At 45.2% G+C, this 12,996-nt stretch overlaps 1 protein-coding gene across 1 annotated transcript in view; it reads left to right on the top strand.

The window, feature by feature from the left end:
- Positions 1–3,001: 3,001 nt before the first annotated feature.
- The window catches only part of LOC309565970 (lamin tail domain-containing protein 2-like), a gene marked incomplete at its 3' end in the record, with an annotated part of 116,136 nt that continues 106,141 nt past the window's right edge, over positions 3,002–12,996 (top strand). Inside the window, exon 1 of the mRNA XM_082270997.1 lies at positions 3,002–3,097. Coding sequence (XP_082127123.1) covers positions 3,041–3,097 — 57 coding nt within the window. The 5' untranslated portion in view covers positions 3,002–3,040. The remainder of the gene's footprint in view (positions 3,098–12,996) is intronic.

The following is a 12,996-nucleotide window of genomic DNA, read 5'->3' as shown; positions in this document are numbered from 1 at the left end:
TGTTATAATCTGTGAGTCCTTAATATAAAGAAAAAGTGCCAGGTGCTTGTGGAATAATCAGCTGCAGGTGCTCAATCCACAGGGCCGGACTGGCCTAGCGGGATACCGGGAATTTTCCCGGTAGGCTGCCTGCCCTGGGGCCGCTTTGGGGCTGGGCAGCTGCTGCGGTGCCTGCCCAGGACCGATCCCGGGCGGGTCACGGTGGCCGGGTACAAAGAAGAGCGGGTGCGCTGTGAAATGACACAGAGGGGAGGGGCGTCAAAGTCCTTTTCTGACCTGCGCCCAGGAGCCGTGAACTGAACACAAACCGACCGTCCTTTGACCAGCTCGGCTCGAAACTGCACATGCGCAGTTCAGGAGATGCTCGAGAGCCAGCCGCCCGAGACGATGTGATCCGAGTCTCTGCGGCTGCAACAATTGCTCCGCCCGCCACCTCTCAGCCAATCAGCATTAGAGATCGAATGTTAGCTGCCCCCCCCCCCCTTCTGCAGCCCGCCACATTTGAAAAGAAGATGTGGGCACTGCAGCCAGAAGATGCCTGGTGGGATGTACTGTATTGAGGCGGTGGGAGTCTGCTGTAACCAGGTAAATAAAAAAAACTGATTTGAAGCTCTTGCAGATGTGGTTTGGAGAGAGGAAGCACTGGAAGTGAGCAGAAGTCTATTGTGTTTGCTAGGCAGGACGAGGTGGAAGCAGATGACACCTGCAGAGGGATGGGAGGAGGACTTGCTGTCCTCCACTAGTTGGGGGGGGGGGTGTCACATCCTCACCTCTGAGGGGTTCATGTTGGGACTTGTACTCTGTCACTTTTGGGGGATGTGACCCTCCCTAAAGCGAAGAACTGCAAGTCCCAGCATGAACCCTTCAGAACTGAGGATATGTTACCCTCCCCCAACTAGCGGAGGACAACAAGTCCCAATAGGCGTATATTGATTGGTTTGCGCAAAAGGTGAGAGGAGGTCAGGGACAGCGCCATCAGGCAAGTCTGAAGGGGGAGGGTCAGTGATGTAAGGGGGGAAGGGGAATACAATAATGTAAGAGGGCATTAATATAAAGGCTCCCCTTATATCATTACCCCCCCCACACACACACACACACACACACACACACACACAGGTCCCCCTGGATTGCTCCACCTTCACCACTTTTAACCGGAATTTTCTTGGCGTAAATGGCGTTATGCTGTTGGGCCGGTATAATAATGCTATGGGGCTGGTATGAAATTATTTCCAGGGCTGGTTTTTATTCCCAGTCCGGCCCTGTCAATCCACCAAGTCTGTGGACATGCGGGTGTGTTCCGAACCGGTATGCTTGACCGATATATCACCAAACTCCATGCACCCCCTCGTGATTGGGCGCTCACCTTAAGACCGATATAGATATGCCTCTAATCGTATACAATATTAACTCCTCTGGGGCACTTCTCCTCCCTTCCACAGAGATACCGAAAGATCGCTGGCAGTATCCTCCTACATGTAACTCCAACACTCCATAGGGGACTATACCATGTGAAAGAGATAGCTCCAGATAGTGCTTATATAGTTTTATACTTTTTATTAAATGCCAAGTGAAAAGTTGTACACTCACATTTCCAGGTGCATGTATGCACGTATGAATCGATTTAACCGTTCCCGGATGCCTTTCGGATAAATAGGGAGCCGCCTCGGCTTGCGACCGTCCTCCTTGGTCTGCCCGACAGCCTCACCTACGCTGGGTGCAACGCTCCGTCCGTCCTAGCCCCTCCCCTACACGTGACGACACAGGGACCTCATGTCTTCCTCAGGGGGATTTTTCTTTATATTAAGGACTCACAGATTATAACACTTATAAGCACTTTATGGACTATTTATATATATTAGAATCTTTTATATATATTGGTTTCAGTTTGCATGAGAGAACATAGCAAATATTGATTGCAAGGATTTTTTAAACACAACGGTATCAGCACACAGCACTTTATATTTGGTAACACTGTATGATTATTGAAGCGGGTTACACATTTATTTATATACTCAGCATTGGAATCACATCAAAACATTGACTTTTCACAAAACAATTTATATCACACAGGTTTATTTTATTTTATTTTATTTCACATTTTTGGATAGCCCACCATACACAGTACAATCTGGATTGGTCACCGATATCGGTGAAATAGCAACTAGGCAGATTTTTACTCTTGCGCAACACTATTTATTGTATTTATGGCACAGAGCACTTTCTGAGGAGTGAGGTGTTTGCGGCTGTTGTAAAATCTAGATTAGGGGGGTAGCTCGCTGGATTCCAATCTGATACTGTAATAATGACACTGGCAGGGAAGGGGTTAACCCTGTGGGTGATCAAGGGGTTAAATGTAAGCCTAGGGGAGTGATTCTAACTGTGGGGGGGTGTGGCTTCTGAGATGACCATAGAGACATGTGATCCTATATAGAAGGATCACATGAGCTCTGTGATCATTCCAGGGAGAAGGACAGTCAGCTGTGTTTACAACAGCCAACCTTCCTCCTTTCTCAGCGGGGAATGATGGCGGGTGTCAGGCGGCAATCGGAGCCACCTGACACATGCAACGGCTTCCCCGCTGACTCCTGAGAGCGAGCGCCGTACATGTATGGCGATTCGCCTAGGAGCAGCTGCCTGCGGCAGTACATCTGCGGCGGGCAGTCATCAACTGGTTAACAGGGGTACAGATGGCAATAAAAACTGACAGGGGTTCTAATACCTCTGCGCTCAATCCAGAAGTTAAAAAAAGTTTTGCTTTTAGTTATACATTAAAATAGAGCAGTATGGCATATGACAGAAGGTATATGGGGAAAAGTTTAGTTTAACCGTTTTTTCTGGCTTTTTTGGCAGTAAAGCGGTTAAAGCTTTCCACACCTTGTAGTCATAGTATCAGATAACAGAGAAGAATGTGTGTGTTTTCACAGTGAATGAGGAGTTTCCGGCTTCCTAGTTGTGACAAGTCTCTGTTTACAACCAGCCTGGCCTATGGCTCATTGTTGTCATAGGGACATCAACAAAGTTTATAGGACTAAGGACAGCAATGAGCAAGAACATGGAGATAGGGGTGGTCCCCTACAGGACTGCCAGCTGTAGTCAGGTAGGTAACCCATTTTTTGCATTTTTATACATTTATTACAGAATCCCCAATCTGATAAGGAATAAAGTATCCACACAAAAGTTATCTGATTTTTGAAAATTGGGGCTCACATACTAATATCAAGTAACATAGATTTCAGCTATAATGCAGTCCCTATGCATACAGTCATTCTGGACAAAACAATCTGTAATCATCAGGTTTATAGGAATGAAATTTAGACAGGCAGAGGAGATTATTTTTAAAAAAATCAACAAAGAACTGTTTTCTTTAACAACCAGTCTGTACCAAAACTTCATTCTAACTTTAACTTCATAAAAAGAAAACCTCCAATTTGGTCGTCTGTACACATCCACTTCTCTTTTATCCATCTTTCAAAATCAAAGACATGAAAAATCAAGATTAACAATTAAAATGTGTTAACTATGCACAATGCATTGCATACATTTTATGTTGTACATAAAGTATCAAATAAAAGTCAAAATCAATCAAATCAAATCAAATATTCACAAAGCCAATTGAATATATACAGGTATTCTTGAAAGTTTTTGCAACAAAATCTTCAGTTCAAAAATATAATAGCCGTGTGTAATCATGTTGTTAACCTCCCCGGCGGTATAATTATGTCAGGAATTACATACCAAAAGGGGTACAATTGTTTTCATGGAAATTTGGCGTTATGTATTATAGGCCTACAATTCTTAGTAATTACTGACTTAAACCTGACTAAAACAAGACTTTAGTAGACATCCCAGATGTGATAAATTTGAAACACAAACGTGTGAATTATAATCGAATCAATAATATTATTTTATTATTTAATATATAATATATATAATAAAATTATATTATTGATTAGATTATAATTCATGCATTATATATTATATATAGATATATGTGTGTGTATATATATATATATATATATATATATATATATATAATATATAACGCATGAATTATAATTGAATCAATAATATAATTTTATATATATGTGTGTGTGTGTGCATGTATATATATATATATATATATATATATATATATACACACACATATGTATGTATATATATATATATATATATATATATACATATATATATATACACACACCAGTATATATATATATGCATATATATATATATATATGCATATATATATATATATATATATATATATATATATATATATATATATATATAATATAATATAAAATGTGTTTTGTGTTTTGTGCAACGTTTTTTTTTTTTTTTAATTTCCCTCCCTAGTTCCGCTCCCATGCAGCATTGCTGCTGCAGGTAACGGAACTAGGAAGTCATCACACCGACGGAGGACGGAGGAGCGGCGGGACTCTCGGCTGGCGATCTCAGCAATGAGAAATCATCGCTGGATCGCCAGGAGAAGGTAAGAGAACACCGCTGTGCTCTCTGCACATCCACCCCGAGCGTGACTCGGGGTTACCGCTCCTGATAGAAAAAATCAACCCCGAGTCACGCTCGGGATTACCGCCAAGGTGGTTAATGCACAAACTGACAATTAAAGACCTCTATGTCTCATGATTCTGTATCATTATTTGATTTACCACCTTAAGTGCCGGTTCACATTTGTGCAATGCGGGAACTCTGCGAATATACAGCGTGTTCTCACATCGCACCCGCACCCCTGGCAGTTCACACTGCCATATGCGATACGCTGGGGGTGTCAGATCAGATCGCATATTGCAGTGCGATCTGAAAGTTCTCACAAAATCGGATCGCACTAGTGTGAACCACCATGCGATCCGATTCTGCTGAGGATCAAAAAAAGGGTCCTGTGCGAGTTTTAATGCGATTGTGGTGCGAATTCAGCCATACAAACTGGTGGATCTCTGTGATCGCACAAATGTGAACCGGCACTAAGGCCCTGTTCGCACCTGAGCATTTTTCAGCTCGTAAAACGTTCATCTCTGAAAATCCCATTTATTTCAATGGGCCCTGTTCACATCTGAGCGTTTTGTCTCCTGAAGCAAAATGCTTGAAGCTCAATGTCAATGCCTGCCTCAAAACACCTGCAAAAAACACCTGAAAAACCCCTGAAAACAATGCGCGCAGGTGTGAATGGAGTCTAAATGTCTTCTTTTCCTCCTCTTCTCAGTAGACTCCTTGTAAAAACTCACTCTAATGTCATCTGGAGAATAGCAATATTTTTAGGCGCAAAGGTCATATAATACTAATCTTGTGAACTATCAGTTACATATAATACCACAAAAGCTGATAAAATTCCATGAGGCCTTAGCCACTCAAGAGCCCAGCCTTTTTCTGACAAAAAAAACCAAAAATATCAGTATATTTTGCTAGACAATTACCTAGAACCCCCAAACATTTTATATATATATATATTTTTAGCAGAGACCCTAGAGAATAAAATGGTGGTCATTTACATTTTTTTTTGTCACAGGGTTTTTATGCAGTGGTTTTTTAACTGCAATTTGTTTGGAAAAAATACACTTTAATTATTAAAAAAAAATATACCCCATTTCTTTTTGTATAAAACGCACCGGCACCGCCCCCATTGTGACGTCAGGGATCGGATGTCCTGGATGATGATTGGTCCAGGCTGGAGACTGGACCAATCACAGCCAGGATATCCGAAAGTGGGGGTGTCCAATCGCAAGGACTTGCGATCGGGTTACGCCCCCAGAAGGCTGACGATCGGCGCCTCTTCTGGGACATAACCCCACCCCCCCCTAGCCACCACTTCCATTACAAAGGCCGGCGAACCCAATTTTTTTTTTTGTAAAACTTTATTTGTTCGCTTTGTCATTTTTTTTCTTTTTTTTAGGGGTAGGGGGGCGGCGCCCTGGCGCCCGCTATGCACGGGCTGCCACTGGTAATGATATAATATATGTGACGCAAAAGATATATATATATATATCTCTTTCCTGACAGACTCCATGGCAGCATACGTTCGGGTAGGCTCCGCCTCCTCTCCTACCTCATAGGACCCCACTCCCATAAATCTTTGCTCCCTTTCAGCATCAGTGTTCCTTTTTCGTCCTCCTCATACATATGTTTGATGTTCCTACTATCCGGTCCTGTATATCGGTGGCAGACTGAGTTTTGGAGTCTCCGATAAGCCCTGGCTTTTAGCGGGGTATGGAGGGGGCAATGGAAGAGACCCTTAGCAGGAGCTATGTGGTTTGGCCGAGAGAGCCCTGCTGCTGCGGGTGGCCCTTTATTGCCTGAAGGCACAAGCCGGTGTTGCGTCTCCTGGACTCGGTTATGCTATCGGAGGGTGGTAAGCCCTTATATGGGACCATTTCTTATTCCTTATTTCGTATTATCTTCCTTCTATAGTGCCTTTTTATTCCTGCTCGTGTCTAGGTTGTTTTTATTTTTACTGCTCCAAGTGTAGCTAGTTTTGCGGGCTTTAGAACTTACTTGTTTGTTTTCATGGCCGCCGCCACGGTCTTTTCCGCCACTTCCGGGTTGTCCGGCGCATCTGAGCATGCGCAGTACGCGCCGAGTAGTGGAATCGTCGCGCATGCGCAGTAGCGGGATCTGACGTCACGCGCGGTTGCCCAATACGGCGCGTCGCGGGTCCGGCGGTCTGTTTAAACCTACGATCAGACCGGAGCTGGTGGGAAGGTCGACACATCGGTAGCCTCCCCAGACTCTGGTCCTGTGGTCAAGGTAAGACGATTCCTTCCCCTTGAGGGTCTTGCTTTTGGGTAAATGGGACTGATGGTCTATGTCCTCTTCCTATTAAGGTACATATCTTTTCTTCTATTGCACCATTGAGATTACTCGAGCTATGGAGTATGGAGCTATAGCCCCCCCAGTGGCCAGCCTGCTCTTTCTAGGTATGTGCTGGTTTTGATCGTTTAAATGCTCTGTGTCTCTTTCATTTTTTCTTATGTCTTGCTGTATGTATCTGTCTCAGCTCTCTTAGGTCTGACCAACAGCCCCGCACACGCAGTGAAGACAGTCATTCAAATACGCAGCACCGGCGCTCCTCATCTAAATCTAAGCGCAGCTCCCCCCATGGGAGGGGACGTGATGGCCAGTCTTCCTCGCACCATGGCCGCTCAGAACGCCCGCAGGGGAAAAAATGCTGGGGTTGCCGTACCCTGATACCAGACGGTTCCTCCCTGTGTAAACCCTGTTATACCCAAGCTACGGGTGAAAGGGAAAAGACGGACCAACATATTGAGGAGGTGGTGCGTAGAGTTTTAAAGGACTCTCTTGCTGAGTTGCATAAGCCAAGCCCTTCTGCAGGTCCGTCACGCTCTCCTGACAGAGATTTGTCGGTTCAAGATCCATTTGAGTTTTCCCAAACCAGCCATCCATCTATTCTCCCGTCAAAGTCCGATTCTGATTTGGATGACTCCGGTACTGGATTTGAGTTTGCTCTCGTGTCCCCGTTAGTTAAAGCGGTGAGAGAGGCCCTTGATTGGGAGGATCCTGCTGTCTCTTCTCCTAAGCAGAAGAAATATTTCAAGCAGTTATGCAAAGAGCGCTTGAATTTCTCATTTCTAGAGGAACTCGGAGACATAATGTCTGAAGAATGGAGCAAAGTGGAAAGGAAAAATTCCATGACCACTAAAATAGCGAAGCTCTATCCTTTTAAGCAGGAAAAGGTGAAATATTTGGAGTCGTCTCCTAGTGTGGATGCCGCAGTGATGCGTCTGGCGAAACACGTCACTCTCCCAATGGAGGATACAGCATCATTTAGAGATTTTTGGATCGGAGGATTGACGCTGACCTTAAACGAGCATATCTCTCAGCCGGCATGGCCTGTAAGCCAGCAATGGCTTTAGCTACAATTTCTAAGGCCATGGAGGTTTGGGTTAATGCCCTCGAAGATACTCTTGGAGGAGTTTCGGAGGAAGTGCTTCAAAGCTCTCCTATCCAGGAGCTGAAGATGGCTGCGGGCTTCTTGGGGGAGGCTTCCTTGGACACCATTCGCCTCTTGGCCCGGGTTATGCTGGCCTCCGTTACGGCCAAACGTGCCCTTTGGCTTCGGCCTTGGGTTGCCGATGCTGCCTCTAAACAGGCATGGTGTAGGATTCCCTTTGAGGGCTCTTCCCTCTTTGGGAATAAATTAGATGCAGCCATAACTCGGGCCACGGGTGGAAAATCTGGGTTCCTTCCTCAGGACAAACTCCCAGGCGCTCAGAAGCGCTCTTTCCCAAGGAGACAAAACACTAATCGCTGTAGGGAAGCGCGCAGCTACAGACCAGGAAAATCCTACGGGAGAAGCTGGAAGTCAAGACAGACCTCTTTTCAGAAAGGTCCCAAGGGCCCTTCGTCCGGTGACCGGGAGGCCACCAAATCCTTTTGAGGTTGGGCCCGTCCAGTCTGTTCCGGTAGGGGCCAGGTTGCTCCAATTTCGGGACGTCTGGGCGGCCTCGATCCAGGATCCCTGGGTTTTAAATATTGTGTCCCAAGGGCACTCTTGGGCGTTCGACAACATTCCCAAACCCAGGTTCGTTGCAACTTCTCTTCCTTCTGCAGCAGAAAAAAAGAAGGTCCTCCTCAGTTATGTGGATACCCTACTGGATCAGCGAGCTGTCGTACTAGTTCCCGAAGAGGAAAGAGGTCAGGGAGTATATTCACCTCTCTTCCTCGTCCAGAAAAAGAACGGCACATGGCGCCCGGTAATAGATCTCACATATCTCAACAGATCTATCCATCGAGAGAGATTCAAGATGGAGTCCCTAATCACAATACAGCATTCGGTTCTCCCAGGAGATTGGTTGGCATTAATAGACCTAAAAGATGCGTACTTCCACGTTCCTGTGGCAAAAGAGTATCATCAGTTCCTCCGGTTTGCTGTCAATCATGTCCACATGCAATTTACATGTCTTCCCTTTGGGCTCTCGACTTCGCCTCGCACCTTCTCCAAGACTTTGTTGGCAATCGTGGCTCTCATCAGAACCAGAGGTTTCAGATTACATCATTACCTGGACGATCTCCTTCTTCTGTCCCAGGACAGGTCCCAGCTACTGATACATCTGGAGCAGGTGATCCTTACTCTTCAGGAGTTCGGGTGGATTCTGAATTTAGAGAAAAGCCATCTGGTGCCCACGCAGTCCCTGGTATTTCTCGGAGCACTGTTCAACACAATGAATTGCACCATATCTCTACCAGAAGAGAAAATTCCAGTTGTTCAGAGCAGGGTGGCTCTCGCTCTCGCTGCCTCCCATCTCACTGCTCGTCAGTGTCTAAAGGTGGTAGGCACTCTAGTAGCTACCTCGCCCATGGTGAAGTGGGCTTTGTGGAGGCTGAGACCCTTTCAGAAGGGGTTTCTCCACCAGTGGACGACAGAGAACCTGTCACAAATTATTTACCTAACACCATTCATGAAAGGGTGCCTTCCTTGGTGGTTACGCCGTGCGAATCTAACCAACTGCCACTCAATTGCTCCAATTTCCTGGGTGACGATAACCTCCGATGCCAGCAGTACCGGCTGGGGAGCTCACTGCCTGTCAGAAGTGGCACAAGGCAGGTGGAATTTCTCCAGTCACGGGGTGGTGTCCAACATCCTAGAGCTACGAGACGCTTTCAGAGCCCTTCAGGCTTTTCACCATCTGATTTAGGGGGCCTCAGTGTTACTCAGGATGGACAACACCACGGCAGTGGCATACGTCAAGAGGCAAGGTGGAACCCGCAGCATGTCTCTACTCCAAGAAACAGAACCAATTATGTCTTGGGCCCAGCAACACCTGGCCAACCTCTCAGCGGTCTTTGTCCCGGGGGTGTTGAATACGGAAGCAGACTTCCTGTCCAGATTTCAATTGGAGAACAACGAGTGGTCCCTCCATCAGGAGGTGTTCAATTGGGTTCTGTCTCTGGGAGTCTCACCGGAGGTGGATCTGTTTGCGAGTCCACACAACAAAAAACTTTGGAAGTATTATACGAGGTTCAGGGATCCTCGAGCCTTCAGAGTGGATGCCCTCACGGACAGATGGAACTTCCAGACTGCCTATGCCTTTCCACCGGTGCTAATAGTACTCCAATTCCTTCGGAGACTGAAGATGGAGGAAGTAGAGGTCATAGCGATAGTTCCCTTCTGGCCCAACAGGCCTTGGTTTCCTCTGCTGTCCCTTCTCAGCTTCAGGGATCCGATCCCTCTGCCTCTCAGGCCAGACCTTCTATCGCAGGGGCCTACTCTGCATCCATGCCCTGTGCGTCTACACCTCAAGGTCTGGTTCTTGAGAGGGAGAGGCTGGAGGCCCTCAGATGTCCAGAAGAAGTGATTCCCACTCTTATGAGCTCGAGAAGAGCTAGCACCAACAGAGTTTATGAGAGGATCTGGGCAAGGTTTTTGAGTCATCAAGCCCAGAGTTTGGGTCCAGCAGGCGCACCTAATATTCAACAAATCTTGAGTTTCCTGCAGTCTGGTTTAGATCTATCCCTCTCGGTTAGTTCTCTCCGGGTGCAAGTTTCTGCCATCTCAGCTTTCACCGGAATTCAGTGGGCAAGACATCAACTGATCCAACAGTTTTTTTAAGGGCGCAGTCAGGCTAATGCCGCAGAGAAAGCCTAGATTCCCGAAATGGGATCTTCCGTTGGTCCTGGACTTCTTTGCTTAAAAAGAGGTTGCTTCCATGTCCATCAGGGAGCTTACGCTGAAGACGGTATTTCTGGTGGCTATCACCTCTGCTAAGAGGGTCTCGGAGATACACAATCTGGGCTGCAAAGAGCCTTTTCTGACCTTCTTTCAGGACAGAGTGGTCCTAATCCCTATGCTGGGTCAAACCCTAAAGTAACATCTGTCTTCCACGAAAATTCTGAGATAGTTCTTCCCAACTTCAGAACAGATGAGGAATCCTTAGTCCATCCTCTAGACGTGGGCGACACTCTGAGTCAATACTTAGAGGCCACATCATCCTTCCGTCAATCGGATTTCCTGTTTGTTCTTCTCCATGGGAATAAGAAAGGAATGCGTGCCTCTTCGAGAGCGGTGGCTGCATGGATTGTCCAGGCTATCCAATGGGCATATAGAGCAAAAGGCTTGGCTCCTCCAGAGGCGATTACGGCTCATTCTACCAGAAGCATTGCTACGTCCTGGGCAGTTTCTAAACACGTCGCGCCTGATGTGATCTGCAAAGCAGCCGCTTGGTCATCTGTGAATACCTTCCTTACACATTACTGTGTTGAACCTGCTGCTTTATCTTCAGTTAACTTTGGCGTTCAAGTTTTGTCAGTTGACAGTGCCAATTAAAGTTTTTTCTTTGTTCAGCATCTTCCCACCCGGGAGTGTATAGCGAGTTATTTCCCGAACGTATGCTGCCATGGAGTCTGTCAGGAAAATGGAAAATTGATATCAAATACTTACCGTAATTTTCCTTTCCTGATGGACTCCATGGCAGCAGGAGTCCCCTCCCAATTCCTGAGTAGGCTAGTTACAGAACACTGATGCTGAAAGGGAGCAAAGATTTATGGGAGTGGGGTCCTATGAGGTAGAAGAGGAGGCGGAGCCTACCCGAACGTATGCTGCCATGGAGTCCATCAGGAAAGGAAAATTACGGTAAGTATTTGATATCAATTTTCCATTTTATTACAAAATTATCAAAAAAGACAGAAATTATAAACATATAAACACACTTTATGTAAAATCAACAGGTACTTGTGGTGACCTCAATGTATTTGTCAAACTTGTTATGCTTTAAAATTGCACTTGCTCATGGAATGGTGCCAAACTACGGTATTTAGAAATCTCCATAGGCGTGGATTTAAAAATGTCTACAAGTTACTAGTTTAGAGTTACAGAGGAGGTCTAGTGCTAGAATTATTGCTCTCGCTCAGATGTTCAAGACCATATCTCACATGTGTGGTGCAAACACCATTTACATACGTGGTTGTACCTACGTGGGTGTGACCTATGTATGCGTTAACTACAGCGCATAAGCACGCGGCGATGGGAAAGCTTTAAAAATGTTATTTAATTTTTATTATAATTTTTTCATTTTTACACTCTATTTTTAAAAAATGTTTTTGATCACTTTCATTGCTATCACAAGGAATGTAAACATCCCTTGCAATAACAATACAGCATGACAGGTTCTCTTTATGGAGAGATCTGGGGTCTAATAGTGCCCATACACTAGACGAAAAATCATTTAAAAATCTGTCATTTGGACAGTTTGTTTATTTTTTGGCCAGTTAATGGGCACAAATCAGTAATCGGTTGTGACAGTTGAGCCAAAAAAAAAGAATGACGACAAGTTTGGAAAATGTATGCCGAACACACGATAAATTGAAAGGTTAATGTGTTTCTTGTCCAAACTGTTTGCACTAGGCATATGTGACAAAACTAGCAAAAAACTGATTCAATTATGTCCAGTGAACGATTTATCAATCAAAATTCTGTCATTACATGATGGCAAAATCGTTTGCTCTCACAACCGAGTGTTCGTTATCTAAAAATGGATTTGATCGATTTTTCGTATAGTGTATGGCCAGCATAAAAGACACCAAATCTCTCCTCTACCCTTAAAAGCAAAAGTTAAAAAAATAATTGTTTTTTCTCTTTTGATTTTGGCAAAAAAATGTTTACATGGCCCCAGAACTGAAAGTGATGTTGACGTCGCTCTGGTCCTCCAAGGGCATAGAGATAAGTGGTTGCCATCTTGTCATCGCTTATCTCTATGGGAAAACTTTGCAGACACCAGATGGTTCCCGGGCTCATAGATCGGTAATGTTAGCTTGGGAACCACCAGGAAGTGGCGGGAGGGGGTGGGCACCTCTCGCTTTTAAAAGTGATCCTTTGGTGAAACTGTCGCTAGGATAACTTTTAATGGAAAGCTGGCCGCCTAAGGGAAAAAAAAATACCAGGTTGCCAAATACGCCCATCAAAAGTTTGCCAAGAGACCCCTTGATCTGTAGATATTTTACTGTCGCTGCTATTCTGCAAAAGCCCAT

Source organism: Pelophylax lessonae, assembly GCF_965119305.1.
Source record: "Pelophylax lessonae genome assembly, chromosome: 10".
Taxonomy (NCBI): Eukaryota; Metazoa; Chordata; class Amphibia; order Anura; family Ranidae; genus Pelophylax; species Pelophylax lessonae.
The sequence above is the reverse complement of the archived record's forward strand: the minus strand, read 5'-3'. Positions and strand labels throughout refer to the sequence as shown.